This window comes from Salmo trutta, chromosome 25, assembly GCF_901001165.1.
Source record: "Salmo trutta chromosome 25, fSalTru1.1, whole genome shotgun sequence".
In the NCBI taxonomy this organism is placed as follows: Eukaryota; Metazoa; Chordata; class Actinopteri; order Salmoniformes; family Salmonidae; genus Salmo; species Salmo trutta.
Window position 1 is genome coordinate 48583060 of NC_042981.1, and position 19932 is coordinate 48602991.

The 19932-nt window shown below is 38.8% G+C and overlaps 1 protein-coding gene across 1 annotated transcript in view; it reads right to left on the bottom strand.

Annotated features, from left to right (window-relative positions):
• The window catches only part of LOC115162650 (MAM domain-containing glycosylphosphatidylinositol anchor protein 2-like), a 230038-nt gene extending 210538 nt beyond the window's left edge, over positions 1-19500 (bottom strand). The window contains exon 1 of the mRNA XM_029714139.1: positions 18609-19500. Coding sequence (XP_029569999.1) covers positions 18609-18681 — 73 coding nt within the window. The 5' untranslated portion in view covers positions 18682-19500. The remainder of the gene's footprint in view (positions 1-18608) is intronic.
• Between the last annotated feature and the right edge of the window lie 432 nt (positions 19501-19932).

Genomic DNA, 19932 nt, shown 5'->3' on the forward strand with positions numbered 1-19932 from the left:
CTTTTCTGAACAACATTGATGCCCTGAATTTAGCAGGCGCTATCAACAGATCAATTGGAAAAGTTGTGATGGGCTACTTTCTGTAAACTGGAGTGACCTGACAACACTGGCCAAACAAGATGTAGCTACAAACAAAACAGATGGTTCTAGTGAGCCAAGATGCGTACGGGCAAGAGTCTAACTACATTTTCAGATATTATAAGTTAAAGCGTATCCATTTGCATTGCTAGTTATAGCCTAATGTTAGCTAGCTAAAATTTAACTTAGTTAGCTTTAGCTACCTGCACAATCATACTACAGCTATAACAATCTGTTTGTTTTGATAGTAGTACAAGTTGAGATTATGCTGGTTCATTGTTTAGCAAGCTCGCTGCATGTCTAAAAATATTCCACTTCGTCAGATGATTACATGACCCATCAAGTTAGCTTGGTGTGTTGGGGGTGATTACGGCGATCTATTGTATTTCATGAACATGTATACATTTCTAGACAATAGTGACCCATCCACTTAGCTAGATGCGGCAGGGGGTGGTTATAGCATTTATTTCACATCAATTTAGACAAGTGTGTCTGGGTAAGCATCATCAAATAATTATCTGGACACTTTCTGTTTTTGATATTGCTACTATGCAAATATGCAAGTAACCATTTCACTGTACCGTTTTACATCTTCTGTATCCTGTGCATGTGACAAATAAACGTAGATTTTATTTGATATAGTGTGTGTTTAGCAGAGACGGTAATGTAAACAACATGATCTGCACCAAAGTCATATTAGGATATAGGCCAAGGACAAGATAGTGTATTTTTACCTGGAGTTTTTCCTTTACTGTAGGCTACTACTTTTAGTCTTGAAATTGTTTACTACACTTCTCACTCTGTTTAGCACATGGCCTCACATATGAACCCTTAAAGAGATGGGTGGGGCTAAGGCTTAAGAGGGTGTGAACGATACTGAATGGGTTTAGACAAAGAAGAGCTCTCCAGTAGGTGTACAAAAACATTCAAGGACCATTTTCTCAAAAGTGGGGTTACAAGTTTATCAACTTCCAAAGCAGAATTACTTTCTCATTGTTCCTCAACTGCAGTTTATGAGTCTCTACTTTTATCCAATGTAAAAATCACAAGTTCAAATTTTGCTACATAGGACCGAATCCAGGTGGTGGTTCACAAATGCTAATTTCTAGTGACTTTTGAGAAAACGATAGACAAATCTTAACTTACAAATGGGCAAATTTATAAGGCTATGTGCTCCATTTCATTGCTTCCCATTCTTAAGTTTCGTTTTTGCATCTCTTACTTTCGATTGTGTGCACCAGCTTCAAACAGCTGAAAACACAATATTTTTTGTTTATGGAAAATATATTTCACAGCTGTTTAGATGGTACAATGATTCTCTACGCTATACTTGCATGTTTTGTCAGATAAACTGAAATTAAGCAAACTATTAGAATTTTAGCAACCAGGAAATGACGGAGCTATTTCTGCATATTGCACCTTTAATGTGGATATATTGAATTACACAACCATTTTGTACTCTCTCTGCTACTGTATGATACATTTACTAGTATTTTTCTCACTTACCCCTTGTCACGTTGTTACTACTGCTGCTTTACATACTGAATGGTTAGAAGCTTAACGCAATATTTTCTATTTATAATACAGTTATTATATTGTAAAAATAACCAACATACACAAATAAATAAAAAAAATTACTTAAGGTACGCAACTAATATTAATAAATCTCCACTCTACACAATTGTCAAAAATGAAATATCTTCATAGCTGCCTCTCTCCTGTATGAAGTTGACACATGCAATACACACACTAGATGCTATTATTTCAGAGATAAAATTATGATCATTCAGATTGATTCACACATCAGCAGATATACATATACACACATATATATATATACACACACATACATACACATATATATACATACATATACACATATATACATACATACATATATGTATGTATATGTATATATGTGTATATGTATGTATATATGTGTATATGTATGTATATATGTGTATATGTATGTATATATGTGTATATGTATGTGTATATGTATGTATATATGTATATGTGTGTATATGTATATATGTGTGTATATATATATATATATATATATATATATATATATATATATATATATATATATATATATATATATATATATACACACACACACACACATATATATATACATACACACACACACACACACACACATATATATATATATATATATATATATATACACACACACACACACACACACACACACACACACACACAGTTGAAGCCGGAAGTTTACATACACCTGTCATGACATTGGCCTGAGTGGGGGAAGTTTATGACCCCCATAAATACCTTTCTCCCTTTCCTCTCTCTTGACCCTACCGAAGGACTCTTGAAAAGCCTTTGTTAAACATAGAGTCTGGGAACATCATTAGGTGGGGGGAAAGGAACCATATTTCGATAATCCAACCAGTTGAAAATATGCGTTGGTACTTAATGAATATGATGCCAGATCAGTTGGCGTCTGAGACGTTATGACAGGACGACAAACTATATCTTGGAAAGTCTACACATTCTAGTTATCAGATTCACATGGAATTGTTGTGCAATTTAAATGTTTAAATATGAAACTATTTGTGAAAAGATTAAATGTAATTTTAGCTTCCAATTGAGAGAATTGGGTTTTCATAAGGTTAAAGCTCTGCTCACTCAATGTCCCGCCCATATGAAGAGACATTGGTTATAAACTATGAAACATGCCCTTCTCTCCCCTCCTATATAAAGCCCTTGACGAAAATGTAACGTTCTGTTTTCCGAGGATGATAGGACGACGGTCCATACGTTAAAAGGACTAACATGTCAACTACAGAACTAAGCCAACCTCAGCGTGAGCTTTGGTTGTGAATGGTATGAACTTTGAACTCTTATTCACTAAAGAGGTGAGACACCCTAGCCGTTGAGTTAGTAACAGCAGCTGTAAACGTGGGCTAGGAAAGGACGGACGACGTATCCAGGCTTTCCACACACTCTTCAAAAGGACAAGGAAGATTTGTTGGGCAACACGGCCTTCCATCTACAACCAACCTATTGTAGCACAGCTCAGAGTAAATATTTATTGCATTTTACTTTTCCAAATGGGCGGTTATTTAGAATTCATACGATTCTGTATTTACGATAGCATAGCTTCTCCCTTTGTTCTTCAGTCCTCCCGCGCTTTCATTCAAGCCCAACCCGTTTTCTTGTAGGACATAATTAGTAATCAATGTATGAACCATTCTGTGTGATTATTTAAGTATTTAGTAAATAAATAGTTTGTATTGCTGATTCAACTTGTTATCCAGGGTTTGTGAAGATAACCAAGAATTTACAACTTTCAGATGAGACTGAAATAAGGTGACGATTGAATATTGACTGCTATTGATGTAAAAGATTACCAGGTCTTTAAAAGTTTATTCGGAAGATAACAGCTCTATAAACATTCTTTTGTGGTGCCCCGACTTTTTTGTTAATTATTTACCTGATTAGCTTAAATCAGGTAATATTAATAACAGAGGAATGATTTTATAGAATAAAAATTCCCTGTCATACATGAAGGGCACATTTTGGCATTTGCTGTATGATTGGTGAGAAACTCCATATTGCAAATGTACGGGGTCTTACTAGACGTCGGTGGGCCGTGCACCAGGGCCAGATCTTCCAGTCGGTTTCCGTTTTGTAAAATGTTCTAATTTTTGTCATTTTTCCGCTGTCCCAGTAAATTCCAGCAGATGCGAATGGAATCTTATTGCAAATGTACAAAACATCCCCAATCACGACGTGGACATTTCTCCTAAACGGAAAAGACTTCGAAGACAAAACTTGGTGAGCATAGGTTTGGCATAATGGGCAGTTAGCCCCGAACAAGATGGCGTCGAGGACTCAACGCTTTTTGAGTTAAGGCCATTTTTCTGCGATTAAAGGTCAAAAACGAAAAAAGAGCACTAATTTGACTACTTCACGTCAAAGTACATGAACCTACGTTGTCAGGAAAAAAAGAACCAGACATTTATCTATCGTAATTTAAGAGAAATCGTACAATGTACAATTGGTGATGCTCAAAGAAATGTTTTTTTCCCCCAAAAGTTAGAGCCAGTTGCGGCATGTTCAAACGAATCCGTTAAGGTGGGTTTCGGAACTTTACGTGATTTCTGTGATTTTCTGAAATAACACTCAATTATTCAACCCTCTAAATAAGTCAGTTCTTAACGTAAAGACTTAAAACTCAAAATTCTGTAAGAGCCTACCCCAAGGAGGATATGTGTTCACTTTCAGCTTCCTGTGTCAACCGGAAGTGCCTTAAATTGGGGTCATAGGGGCTGTTTCAAAGGGTTAAAAGGTAACATCTTTCCAAAACTTAATGTGTGTGATGAGGCAACCCTCATGAACTGTAAATCAGTAATTTCTCCCAACAGATGTAAAAAAAAAAACACACACACACAGCAAGGATGGCGTGACACAGTGCGGGGCTTAAAGACACACAGAGCCTGCAATGGCATTACCATAATCTCTAGGCTTTGCCGAGTTCATCGAGATGCCCCGCTTGACCGTAGCTCGTTCGGTCTGAGCGCAGCGACCGTGAAAAAAAGAAGGCCCAAAATGAAGCCTGGCCCTAAATTTCAGGTGCTTTTGGGAGACAGCAGTGGAACTGTTAGGGATAGAAGGACAATTCAACCACAGGAATGTTCCTAAGGTCCTCCCGATCTGTGCAAGCCTAACCTTGACCATGTGGCATTAACCAGGAGCACATTTTAAAAATGTTTTTTAATGCCTTTAGGGGGGAGCAAGGGCACCCCCCACCCATGCCCATCCAACAGCCCCTGGTCATTTTGGACATTTTTCAAAACAAATCATAAAAAAAACAACAGAGTCCCACTTCTTCCTCATCGTTCATGACAAATAGACCATCTAGGTTGATTCATGTCTTAACATAGTGCTATATATATCATTTGGGCAGTATAAAATGCCATTTGGACATGGTTCACTGACTTTTGGGTTTGGAAACTGACTTCCTATGATCGTACATGGCAAATGGACATAACATCCTGATTTGGCACTTTCAATACTTTCATATTGCATTTGGACATTTCTTATGGCATTTGGCAATGGTTCACTGACTTTTGACTTCCTATGATATCATATTGCAAATGGACAAAACATCCTGATTTGGCACTTTCAATACTTTCATATTGCATTTGGACATTTCTTATTGCATTTGGCAATGGTTCACTGATTTTTGACTTCGACATTTGACTTCCTATGAAATCATATTGCAAATGGACAAGTTAAAAAAAATGACAATAAAATATGACAAAAGTATGTTCATACAGATCTTATACATGTATAATTGATAAAAAAAATATTATAATAATGAATAAATGTAAAAAAAAAAAAAAAAAATATGACATTTTTAAAAATCGAAAGAATTTCAAAAAACGGTCCAGAAAGCACTTTAAGGGGGTGATAAGTTATAGATATTTTTTTCAAATTTTTACCCTTGGGTCTTGATGTGCATTTACAATATGAAAATTTACGGTGGAGCGCGCTCGCCATCTATTGGATTTTTGCTTTGTGACACTTGGCATTTGCCGTATGGCATTTGCAATCAGTTTTGAATGAAACAACATCCATTTGAGTGGTATTGTACATCGTGTATATGTTTCGTATGGTGCCAATAAGATCCCATTCATTTTTGTCCATTTCAGGGGGGTATTCCCTTAAGTCAGTTAGGATCACCACTTCCTTTTAAATAATGTGAAATGTCAGAATAATAGTAGAGAGAATGATTTATTTCAGCTTTTATTTCTTTCATCACATTCACAGTGGGTCAGAAGTTTATACACTCAATTAGTATTCAGTAGCATTGCCTTTAAATTGTTTAGATGTCCTAACCGACTTCCCACAAATTTCTTGTTAACAAACTATAGTTTTGGCGTGGTTGAAAAACTAATTTTAATGACTCCAACCTAAATTGTATGTAAACTTCCGACTTCAACTGTATATCTATGTAATAATGACAATTACAACAATACTGAATGAACAATGAACACTTATTTTTAACTTAATATAATACATCAAATCTGTTTAGTCTCAAATAAATAATGAAACATGCTCAATTTGGTTTAAATAATGCAAAAACAGTGTTGGAGAAGAAAGTAAAAGTGCAATATGTGCCATGTAAAAAAAACTAACGTTTAAGTTCCTTGCTCAGAACATGAGAACATATGAAAGCTGGTGGTTCAATATTCCCAGTTAAGAAGTTTTAGGTTGTAGTTATTATAGGAATTATGACGCGTCGATTATTTCTCTCTATCCCATTTGTATTTCATATACCTTTGACTATTGGATTGTTCTAATAGGCACTTTAGTATTACCAGATTAATCTCAGGAGTTGATAGACTTGAAATCATAAACAGCACTGTGAAGCAAGCATTGCTAAGAGCTGCTGGCAAACGCAGTAAGGTTTGAATGAATGTTTACGAGTCTGCTGCCGCCTACCACCGCTCAGTCAGACTGCTCTGTCAAATCATAGACTTAATTATAATATAATAAAACACAGAAATACGAGCCGTTTGTCATTAATATGGTCAAATCCGGAAACTATCATTTCAAAAACAAAACGTTTATTCTTTCAGTGAAATACAGAACCATTCCGTATTTTACCAAACGGGTGGCAAGCCTAAGTCTAAATATTGCTGTTACATTGCACAACCTTCAATGTTATGGGCCAATTGTGTGCCGCCCTATGGGACTCCCAATAACGGTCAGATGTGATTTATTTTTATTTAACCTTTATTTAACTAGGCAAGTCAGTAAAGAACAAATTCTTATTTACAATGACGACCTACCAAAAGGCCTCCTGCAGGGACAGGTGCTGGGATTAAAAATAAATTAAAATATAAACACACCACTACATAAGAGACCTAAAACAACAACATAGCATGGCAGCAACACAGCATGGTAGCAACACAACATGAAACCAACATGGCAGCAACACAAAACATAGTACAAACATTGGGCACAGACAAGAGCACAAAGGGCAAGAAGGTAGAGACAACAATACATCACACAAAGCAGCCACAACTGTCAGGAAGCGTGTCCATGATTGAGTCTTTGAATGAAGAGATTGAGATAAAACTGTCCAGTTTGACTGTTTGTTGCAACTCTTTCCAGTCGCTAGCTGCAGCGAACTGAATAGACGAGCAACCCAGGGATGTGTGGGATTTGGGGACCTTTAACAGAATGTGACTGGCAGAATGGGTGTTGTATGTGGAGGATGAGGGCTGCAGTAGATATCCCAGATAGGGGGAGTGAGGCCTAAGAGGGATTTATAAATAAGCATCAACCAGTGGGTCTTGCGACGGATATACAGAGATGACCAGTTTACAGAAGAGTATAGAGTGCATTGATGTGTCCTATAAGGTGCATTGGTGGCAAATCTGATGGCCGAATGATAAAGAACATCTTGCCGCTCAAGAGCATCCTTACCTGCCAATCTATAAATTATGTATCCGTAATCTAGCATGGGTAGGATGGCCATCTGAATCAGGGTTAGTTTGGCAGCTGGGGTGAAAGAGGAGCGATTACGATAGAGGAAACAGCCTCTTTTTCTCTTCTTGACTGGCGGCACATCCATTGCTAACTTGTTGACCCTATGATGAAGACTAAGTAATTCTGTACTAGCTAGCGAGTATTATTGACTTCAAAATATTAGCTATCAGGTTTTCACACAGCCAGAACTACCCAGCATTAGCTAGTTAGATATAACATGACAGCTAAAAATGACTAAACTGTAAATTAAGTGTTTGATTGCAAAACACGATAAACGCCAATTTCTTATCTAGAACAAATACTCATGGGTCCCTGTATATGAATTATGGCTGTTCTCCTACTTTTAAAACATTAACTTTAGATGTGCTTTAGAATGTGTTTTATTTGTTTTGCCAAACGAGAAATCCGACACACTTGTTTCATACCAAAACGTTTTTGGCTTTTCCTTTCAATTAAGGCCTAGACAACTAGGTGAGGGGAGTTCCTTACTAAATAGTGACCTTAATTCATCAATCAAGTAGGGTGGAGTGAAAACCCACAGACACTCGGCCCTCCGTGGAATGAGTTCGACATGTGGTTTAGAGAGTTGGGACATTGAGCTATCTACATTACATATGATGCATTTACATGACGCTACAACATTCTATGGCAGCAATATTAGCACCCATTAACACTACATGGGGAATATTTTTTTAAAGCCATGTAACTGAATATCTAGAATTAGAACAATATTAGAAATTCTTAAAGTTGCACCAACTCTAAATATATGGCTCTGGCTACATCCATTGTCCAGATAGATTACGTACTGTATGGTTTTTGCCGCTGGTGCAAAAGTGGGTCATTTAGCGAATAATATCCATTACATTTGTCTGTTCAGTCATAAGTTAGATTTCTCTAAATATTTTTTCCACAATGAGGAACGTAATCAAAACCTTATTAATTTAGGCTAACCCCTAGCTTAGTTAGCCAGGTGCGGTGATAGACCGCTGTCATTTTCAGCTGTTTGCATGCTGGCTACCTAGCATTGTGTTAGCTTTGAGCTCTTGAGTGTCGTGAACCTTTTGGTTATGGATCCCTTCAACAGTTTGGAACCTGTGATATCGGTTCCTGTTGTCCTAAAGAGAAAACTTTCTAAACAAGATCATGAAAAGGAGAGAGCCAAGAACCAGCGATGGAAAACAATAATAGGCTACTGGCTGCAAACACTCCGACAATAAGAATCAATCCATCCTTGACCGGCAAATGCGGCCGACTTTCAATGTCCTTAATATTCCGTAAATCCCTCCCTAAAGTCTATATACACTAAAACTCAAAAAAGCTTCCCTTGATTTATCCTAATGAAGAAAAGAAAAAAACAGTCCAACATTGTGGGAAGGGCCAACATTGTGGGAAGCTTGTGGAAGGCTACCCGAAACGTTTGACCCAAGTTAAACAATTTAAAAGACAATGCTACCAAATACTAATTGAGTGTATTGTAAACTTCTGACCCACTGTGAATGTGATGAAAGAAATAAAAGCTAATATAAATCATCCTCTCTACTATTATTCTGACATTTCACATTCTTAAAATCAAGTGGTGATCATAACTGACCTAAGACATGTAATTTTTACGAGGATTAAATGTCAGCAATTGTGAAAAACTGAGTTTAAATGTATTTGGCTAAGGTGTATGTAAACTTCCGACTTCAACTGTATGTCACACGCAATATCGCAGACACCACTGGTCGATTTTCGCGAAACTTGGGTGAATAATGCGTCTTGCCCTTCAGCATTTACAAAATAACACTGATTGGCCAAAGGGGGGTGCTGCATCATTCGTGGGGGATGACATGTTCACTGTTGCCTTGTTTTCTTTAGTAACTTTAATGAAGAACAAAAAAGAATCATCAAAAACCAGACGTTTTAGTTACAGTGAAACTACGATTACCCACCCCCCAAATGAATATTCCCCCCACCCACAACTTCTCACCTGAATGCATTTTTTTTTACATTTTAAGGGGTTGGGCAAAGGCTGAAATTGGCCTTGAGAATTACTCTTTAAAAAAGGTGCGATATGCAGAAATCACACCTCCATTTCATGGTTGCTAAGGTTAGAATAGTTTGCCTAATTTCAGTTTGTGACAATACAAGTGTAGAGAATCATTGTACAATATAAACCGCTGTGAAATGTTCTTTCAATAACCAAAAATATTGTATGTACAAAATTGAAAGTAAAAGACCCAAAACAAAACTTAAGAATGGGAAGCACAGAAATAGCACACATAGAACAGATCTACTGTTTCTTAGGCTTGCTTTCAACAAGAATGATATATAACTCACATTTCTATGTGAAATTGGTCAGGTCACCCAAAAAGTGACGTATTGCAGCTGTGCTTGATTGAGCTTGGCTGGCTCAATGGAACCAATGGTCTCAGAAGTGCAGGGGCTTCAATTGGGCATTCGTTCCCTAGCTCAACACCAACAATTTAAAATAGGCTACTAAAATCATTACAATCCCAATTAAAAGGCAAATTCAGTTTAGCGGTATTAGAGGCTGACTTCAGGGCCATGCCGACAACTGAGAGCGGGAGGGAAGGTTGATTGTACAGCTAGCTGGCTTTATGGAGAGCAGAACTCTCTATACAATGACGAGATGCTCATGTCTACACCCTAACAATGGGAATCGTTGTCCCAAAGGTGGAAAGGCAGTTTAGGTCCAAAAATAAGCCCATAGATACCCATTGGGCTTATTTTGGACAGATTTTGGCGAGAGTGTAACCTCTCGCGTCGCCTCTTCCTCTCTGTGGAGAGTGCATTGACGCAGTTTCATGGAACAGCGGGTCTTTTTCTCAACACATTGCAAAAGTAAAGATGGCTATAGTAGATGGCTTTGGCTAGGTAGCTGCTGTTTGACTTGAGATTAAACTAAGCTAGTTTTATTTGCAATGTTCAGCAAGTGCGTCGCAGGCAACTAATAATTGTCAGACGTGTTTGTTTAATGTTAAATCCCCTATTGACTGAGGTGAATGAAGCTACAGCAACAAGGTGATAATGGCTGGAGTAAATTTAGCTTGTTTCTGCTGCATTTTAGAGTTTAAAAAATTGGGTAAAAATTCAGTAAATGGGGATTTCCGCCAATCCACCCATTATGCTATCATTGATTTGAATGGGGACGCCGTTCTATTCATTCTATTTCTAAGGCAGCACATGCACAGGAAAGGAGAAAATGTGCGTAGAATAAAAAAATATATGTATACATTAATAGTCAAAAGTTGACACCTACTCATTCCAAAGTTTTTCTTTATTTAATATTGCAGCATAATAGTGAAGACATCAAAACTATGAAATAACACATATGGAATCATGTAAACTCAGCAAAAAAGAAACGTCCTCACTGTCAACTGCGTTTATTTTCAGCAAACTTAACGTGTAAATTTTTGTATGAACATAACAAGATTCAACAACAGAGAAACTGAACAAGTTCCAAAGACATGACTAACAGAATTTAAATAATGTGTCCCTGAACAAAGGGGGGGTCAAAATCAAAAGTAACAGTCAGTATCTGGTGTGGCCACCAGCTGCATTAAGTACTGCAGTGCATCTCCTCCTCATGGACTGCACCAGATTTGCCAGTTCTTGCTGTGAGATGTTACCCCACTCTTCCACCAAGGCACCTGCAAGGTCCCAGACATTTCTGGGGGGAATGGCCCTAGCCCTCACCCTCCGATCCAACAGGTCCCAGACGTGCTCAATGGGATTGAGATCCGGGCTCTTTGCTGGCCATGGCAGATCACGGACATTCCTGTCTTGCAGGAAATCACGCACAGAACAAGCAGTATGGCTAGTGGCATTGTCATGCTGGAGGGTCATGTTAGGATCAGCCTGCAGGAAGGGTACCACATGAGGGAGGAGGATGTCTTCCCTGTAACGCACAGCGTTGAGATTGCCTGCAATGACAACAAGCTCAGTCCGATGATGCTGTGACACACCGACCCAGACCATGATGGACCCTCCACCTCCAAATCGATCCCACTCCAGAGTACAGGCCTCGGTGTAACACTCATTTCTTTGACGATAAACGCGAATCCGACCATCACCCCTTTTGAGACAAACCGCGACTCGTCAGTGAAGAGAACTTTTTGCCAGTCCTGTCTGATCCAGCGACGGTGGGTTTGTGCCCATAGGCGACATTGTTGCCGGTGATATCTGGTGAGGACCTGCCTTACAACAGGCCTACAAGCCCTCTGTCCAGCCTCTCTCACCCTATTGCGGACAGTCTGAGCACTGATGGAGGGATTGTGCGTTCCTGGTGTAACTCGGGCAGTTGTTGCCATCCTGTACCTGTCCTGCAGGTGTGATGTTCAGATGTACCGATCCTGTGCATGTGTTGTAACACGTGGTCTGCCACTGCGTCCTGTCTCCCTGTAGCGCTGTCTTAGGCGTCTCACAGTACGGACATTGCAATTTTTTGCCCTGTCCACATCTGCAGTCCTCATGCCTGCTTGCAGCATGCCTAAGGCATGTTCACGCATATGAGCAAGGACCCTGGGCATCTTTCTTTTGGTGTTTTTCAGAGTCAGTAGAAAGGTCTCTTTAGTGTCCTACGTTTTCATAACTGTGACCTTAATTGCCTACTGTCTGTAAGCTGTTAGTGTCTTAACGACCGTTCCACAGGTGCATGTTCATTAATTGTTTATGGTTCATTGAACAAGCATGGGAAACAGTGTTTAAACCCTTTACAATGAAGATCTGTGAAGTTATTTGGATATTTACGAATTATCTTTGAAAGACAGGGTCCTTGAAAAAGGCACGTTTCTTTTTTTTGCTGAGTTTAGTAACCATAAAAAAGTGTTAAACAAATCAAAATATATTTTAAATTTGAGATTCTTTGAAATAGCCACCCTTTGCCTTGATGACAGCTTTGCACATTCTTGGCATTCTCTCAACGAGCTTCATGAGGTAGTCATCTGGAATGAATTTCAATTAATAGGTGTGCCTTGGTAAAAGTTAATTTGTGGAATTACTTAATGCATTTAATGTGTTTGAGCCAAACTTTAAGACATGAAGGTCAGTCAATAAGGAAAATTAACAACTTTGAAAGTTTCTTCAAGTGCAGTTGCAAAAACCAAGCGCAATGATGAAACTGGCTCTCATGAGGACTGCCACAGGAAAGGAAGACCCAGTTACCTCTGCTGCAGAGGATAAGTTCATTAGCGTCACCAGAAATTGCAGCCCAAATAAATGCTTCAGAGTTCAAGACAAAACATCAACTGTTCAGAGGAGACTGTGTGAATCAGGCCTTCATGGTCAAATTGCTGCAAAGAAACCACTACTAAAGGACATCAATAAGAAGAAGAGACTTGCTTGAGCCAAGAAACACATGCAATGGACATTAGACCGGTGGATGGTGTGGGGGTGCTTTGCTGGTGACACTGTTGGAGATTTATTTAGAATTCAAGGCACATTTAACCAGCATGCCTACCACAGCATTCTGCAGCGATACACCATCCCATCTGGTTTGCGCTTAGCGGGACTATCATTTGTTTTTCAACAGGACAATGACCCAAAACACACCTCCAGGCTGTGTAAGAGCTATTTGAGCTCAGCATATGTGGGAACTCCTTCAAGACTGTTGGAAAAGCATTCCTCATTGAAGCTGGTTGAGAGAATGCCAAGAGTGTGCAAAGCTGTCAAGGCAAAGGGTGGCTACTTTGAAGAATCTAAAATATATTTAAATCTGTTTTACACTTTTTTGGTTACTACATGATTCCATATGTGTTATTTCATAGTTTGTCTTCACTATTATTCTACAATGTAGAAAATAGTAAAAATAAAGAAAAGCCCTTGAATGAGTAGGTGTCCAAATGTTTTATTGGTACTGTAAATACACTGTACAAAACATTAGGAACACCTGCTCTTTCCATGACAGACTGAACAGGTAAATCCAGGTGAAAGCAATGATCCCTTATTGATGTCACCTGTTAAATCCACTTCAAATCAGTGTAGATTAAGGGCAGGAGACAGGTTAAAGAAGGATTTTCTAGCCTTGAGACATGGATTGTGTATGTGTGCCATTCAGAGGGTGAATATGCAAGACAAAATATTTAAGTGCCTTTGAACAGGGTATGGTAGTAGGTGCCAGGCGCACCAGTTTGAGTGTGTCAAGAACTGCAGCGCTGCTAGGTTTTTCACGCTCAACAGTTACCCGTGTGTATCAAGAATGCTCCACCACCCAAAGCGTTGGAGTCAACATGGGCTGGCATCCCTGTGGAATGCTTTTGACACCTTGTAGTCCAAGCTCTGATGAATTGAGGCTGTTCTGAGCGCAAAAGGGGATCAAACTCAATAGTAGAAAGATGTTCATAATGTTTTGTACACTTAGTGTATGTTTTTTTGTTGTTGCTATTTGTACAGTTAAATCGGGAAACTGCGGGCATTTGGCTGGCTAATTACCATCATACAAAATTCCATGACCGTCAAATACCTACTTCTGACATCAAATAGTAATCTCCTCTGACCTGATCCCAGAGCAATGGGATTTACCCTCTAGTACAGCATATGCATAGTTTTTTTTTTTTCCACTGACCCAGCATCACCAGCGATTTTTAATCACGTCAGTCCCTGTAATGCTGAGCAATGCATGCCGGAGATGTGACAAGTGTCTTAATAATAGATGCCTAATGGCTGGGGAGAAGCCACTTTTAAAAAAAACGCTTTTCACGTGAATGATGACTATTTATGTTTGCAGAGGCTAGCGAATGGAATGTTTGTCCTGTGAGAACTATATTTTCTGCTGTACATACTGTAGCTAAAGTACATTGCCACCTCATCACAGCTAAAAGATTAATGGAAATGATCAAAGGGCCATTTTGATTCCCCAGCTTGCAGATCATTTAACCTACAGTACCATACTACAGCACAAAGGAGGCATACGGTAGTGTATAAGCATGGAAGAATTACTTGAAGCATTCAGTCTCAGGGGTCAATGTTCACACCACCCACTGAAAGACTGCAGACTGATCGGATGCCTTCGAGAAATGAATATTTTTACTTGAACTGAGCCAACGCTCCATATAGGAGCGTATACTTCTATTCGTTGCAGCATGTTCTCTAGGCAATTAACTAAGTGAATGTGACTGGGGAATCGGGTATCTCTGCAGCCCATGGTTACGAATTGCAAGTTGTGTCGATTCTATGAGGCAGAGGTGACTTCATCGTACCGTGAAAAGGATTCAAGATGTGTGTAGAGAAGTCAATGAATTTTTCAATGAATTTTTATTCAGTCACATAGTGTCTATAGTCTCGCGTAACCATACTCCCAAGTGAAGGGAGCCTGGACCTGAGGCTACACAGTATATGACCGATGGATCAAGTCTACCCCTCTGAGAATTTGTAGGATAGATAGAAGCAGGTGGGTGTGAGAGGACTCATTTGAATATGGTTCCCAGTCCCACTGCTAGAGAATGAGGGGGCCTGGATGCAAGATAATTGGTGAAGGCGTCTGTGGAGGAAGAAATAAGAACTTAAATGCAAAAAAAATCCTCATCTTTTGCAATCAACGTTAATTTGAATAGCTTAGAAGTCAAATTCGGGTCTAGGCCATGAAGAAGACCCACTGAGCAGGCATGTTCAAGGTTTTGTAGACTTCAAAAGCATTGAAAGAAAAGGAAAGCAATACAACTATATTTGAATGCTGCAGAGATTTGACATACTGCATTTAAAGTGAGGTGCAATTAAATCATTCTCAGGAGCAAATGTAAATTATGTATGCCTACTGTGACGGCAGTAAATTACTGAACACTACAAGATACTGTAAAAATCACAATCTTAGTTTTCTACAAAAAAGTCTCAATGCTACACAGCTTTAAAGAATGTATGATTTCCTAACAAGGTATGAACATATAACCTATGTAAATTTGGCATGTACAAATTCTGGTAAGATTTGACACTACACTCATGCCAGCACTCCAATAGTAACCATTAGCACTACTATATCCTTCCAGGTTGACAATTAATTCAAGTCTTTGTTCATTTAACTTTACATTTCTACTTGATCTTCAATAAAACACAAAATGAGAATTAAAAAAAGACTGATTAAAAATGTACCTGCTTTCAGACCAACCAAATGAAAGTGCTAAGGTGTACCATTATCCGTCAAAGCCTCTGAATCCATTACAGTCACTATGCATCTCTAAAAGCAGTAATATTGCAATTTGGGGCCAAGGAGTGAGTATTAATGATTTTAGCTGGTCTGTGAGGAAAAAATATGTAGATTTTTTGCCTACATATAAACATTTGCCTACAGATAAAGATGTGCAGACAGTAACAATGTTGCAACCTACCTACTTATGTATTCACTGTATAAAAAAATTTAATAAAGTTATCTTAATTTGAGCCAGTTTCACAAAGCAGGAAATGTGAATTGTTTTGTGGATTATAATTAATTAACCCTTTTTATAGGGGTTGATTCATTTTTCATTAGGGCAAATAAAGTCTGACATTTTTAAACGGAAATTACACACTTTAAGAAGACTTTTTAAACCTTGAATACCCTACAACTTTGCATTCCTGCATCAACAGGATCATCAAATTGCTCATAGACCACCACGGAGGCTAGAGTTAGGCATCACTACCTCTCAATGGCCTAATTCTTTATTTTAGAATATTTGCGATCAGATTTCTACATTTCCAACTGACTATGATCTGTGTGGTTATTAGGTGAGTTATTTGGAATGTGCAAGCTGTTTGTTTAATGGATGCATATACGTTGGTATAACACCCTATTGTGGAGGAATGTAGAGTGACTAACCAGAAATCATCATAACTTTCTAATTTTAATAATTTTTAAAATGAATGCCATAGAGAAGTATTTTGCGTTACATTGTATATTCACAAAATCTGTCGAAGGTAAATCATGGACCAATTTCCTGTTTGATTTTTTATTAATATCTTAGTATTTTATACTGAATCTGTTTTGCATGTTTAGTATTTTCTCACTATATTTGTACTACCCTGTCATAGTTTGTTGTTAATGTTTTTTTTTAATATATACTCTAAATTTGGAAATTGTACTATAAAATTTTAAAGTTCAATTAAATGTTTTTATTTTGTAGATGAACACAATGCATTAATGTGTACATTTAACAATAAATGCTGTTTTCAGTGCATTCAAATACTTGATTAATGGACTCCTACATTGTTAGAAACAATGTTGGTTGCCCATTTTTAGACTTGGTACCCTAGGCCTAGATAGTCCCATTACAACAAGGGTAGGGACTGCTGAGAGGAGAGGAATAGGAAGACAGGAATAAATGCACATTTGTTTTTTGTACCCCAAAGTTACTTTGTATCAGAAAAAAAACACTGAATAAAAATAATAATAGTCAGCCACATTCCAGTAGGAAACCACTCATAAAGGTTGGGTCACGTGTAACATATAGCAAAACAATACTGTGGCCTCCCTGTGAGTGAGCAATGTATACTACAGCCTCTGCCAAAAGTCTGGAACTTGTTGCTAGTGCCCTCGACCTGTACCCACAGAATAGCTTATTCAAGCCGTGGTCCAGCTGTTCTCCATCAATTGCTACATTGGCGGCAGTGGTTGGATAGTCCTAATGTATACTCCCTGTATGTGAGTGGACTACAGTCAATGACAAGAGGTCTGAACCTTTATGGCACAGGTGATCATGCACTCGGCTCACCCCATAACCACAGGCAGTGCCACTGATTCATGCCCAACACCGGCAGCTGGCTATTGGCCACCATAGTATTTAAATCAAGTGGTACCGATGCACCAAGTCTGGAACCAACAGGACCCTGAACAGCTTCTACCCCTGAGCCATAAGACTGCTAAATAGTTAGTTAAATAACCAAATAGCTACCCAGTCTATTGCCCCTTTTTGCCTGCTGTTACTGTTTATGTATCATGTTGCCTAGTCACCTTATTCCAAGTTATATGTAGATACAGTATCTACATCAATTACCTCGTACCCCTGCACATCCACTCGGTACCTGTGTATATAGCAAAGTTATTGTTACTCATTGTGTATTTATTATCACTTTTCTATTATTTCTGTATTTTCTTTCTCTCTGCATTGTTGGGAAGGGCCTGTCAGTAAGCATTTCACTGTTAGTCTACACCTGTTATTTACAAAGCATGTGACAAATACATTTTGATTTGATCATGCATTAAGTTGAACAGTGGATCAAATATGACACCAAATGAGGAAATAGCCCTCCCTCCCAGTTGCAGTCATGGACTGATGAGATTCTGGGTGCCAAATTCTCAATGCCAGTAATCTGATTTTGTAAAAGTATTAGTCTCTGGGAACGACATTGAGCTAATGATTATTAAATCGGTAATGAAATGGGGCAATGAAACCCTATTTCAAGACCATTTCTAGTGTTGGTTTTAAAAAGGCCCACAATGACATTATTGCTCATATAACATTATTCTCACATTTCAACCTTCAGCCTACAATATAGGCTATCATTTTCTCTAAACGTTCTGATGTGATTGAATCCAACATTTAGATATATAGGTCTAAGGACAGGATTCCATCAAATTCCACCAGCTCTATACATCAGATTAGAGGTTGATGCCTTTGCCAGGCTTGTGCTGCCGTGGGTGGTAGATTGAGGCTCTACAATCGGTCGTGGGTTGGTGCTAAAACCAGTCGCTTTAACGCACGCACAAACGCGGTGGCGGAATATAAACACCACCACTGATGATATGTATCTTTTTAGACGCTCGGAAACAGTGTCAATGCTCCATTGGTTCAAATAGCCAAATGCCTTGAGAGCACCTGTGGTTAGAGCGAGCCACCGTCTTTAAATGCAATGATGACATGCATACCTGTTGTAATCTACTACATTGTGGGCGAGTCATAGGCTATTATAGCCTACAGAAACAGAGATACATTGTACAACATATTTCGCATTCGACTCAATTTTCACAAGGTCAAGTTGGTATTAATCCTAGCTGTTGGGTATTTAGAAATGCATTGGCTTACCATACACTCCTTGGCAATGAATGCCCTCCAAAAATATGTTGAATAGCCACAAGAGACCGAAAACTAAACCCATCTTCACGTTAATGTCAACATATCCACTTCGATGGTGACAGCTTCTTCCCAAGGCGAGATGCAGATGGTCAGAACTCAGTTCCCGCCGTTCCGCACCTGGATTCAGCGTAAATCTGGTTGAGAAACCGTATAACGACTTTTCATTTGATGCGCTATGAAATACATTTGGTTCTGCCCATATTTCATTGTGGACAGCAGGTGTATTAAGTTAAATGATTCACAATGATGGATACAAACGGGTAAATATTTTGCCTTGATAGGCAGTTTTGACTGATGTGCCAATGTCCGTGCATACTTCAAGCCTCAAGAGGATCTCCTTGATTTTGACATTGTAAAAGTAACCGAGGATGCAACGCCAAGAATTCTTTCGAGAACAAGCTTATTCGGTGTCCAGTGATATCCACGCGTATCCACTGCCCCTTCACCAATTCCAGCAACTTCCATTGCTAAACAGAGATGAAACACATTCTGATATACACTTGCGGCTTTCCCTCCCCTCTCAAAGGTTTGCCACAGCCTTCCGAGGACAGCGAGGCAAAAGGTGTTCCGAGATGAGGCTGAGCCTCTGGATGTGATGCGTTCATACTACCACTGTGGCCAAATACGGTGAACATGAGAATTCCCGGTTTTAGAAGCGCATTTTGCTCATGTAGGTTATCTAAAAACTCCAGTTTGTGTCTAACGAAATAAAGGTGAGTCGTCGTTACGTGCGCGTTTTTCTCTCAAAATGTCTTATACATGATTATTTGAGGAGGACTTGGTCAGTCACGCTGCGCACTACGTGCAGCAGTGACACGCCGAGCCTCCGCTTCCTGCCTACGTCAAGTGCGTGACTCCTCAGATCTAATTTGTATGGGAGGCACTTGCACACTGAAAAATGAACCATGAAGCATGGTGCTATGACTATGAGCAACTGTTTTATTAAAGCATGCATTTAGGAGGCACGTTCCGGGCAAAACAATATTTTTTAAGTATGACGCATAGACTAAAATCCTGAGGCTTTGGTAAGAGTTCAAAGCATTTGCTTGTGTGGCAGATGAAGTTAAGTTTTGCATGTGATTTGCCCTCAAACTATACCGAACAAAAATTTTAATGCAAAAATTTCAAAGATTATACTGAGTTACAGTTCATACAAGGAAATCAGTCAATTTAAATAAATCCATTAGGCCCTTATCTATGGCTAACACATGACTGGGAATAGTGTGGAACAGAAAAAGTCAGTATCTGGCGTGACCACCATTTGCCTCATGCA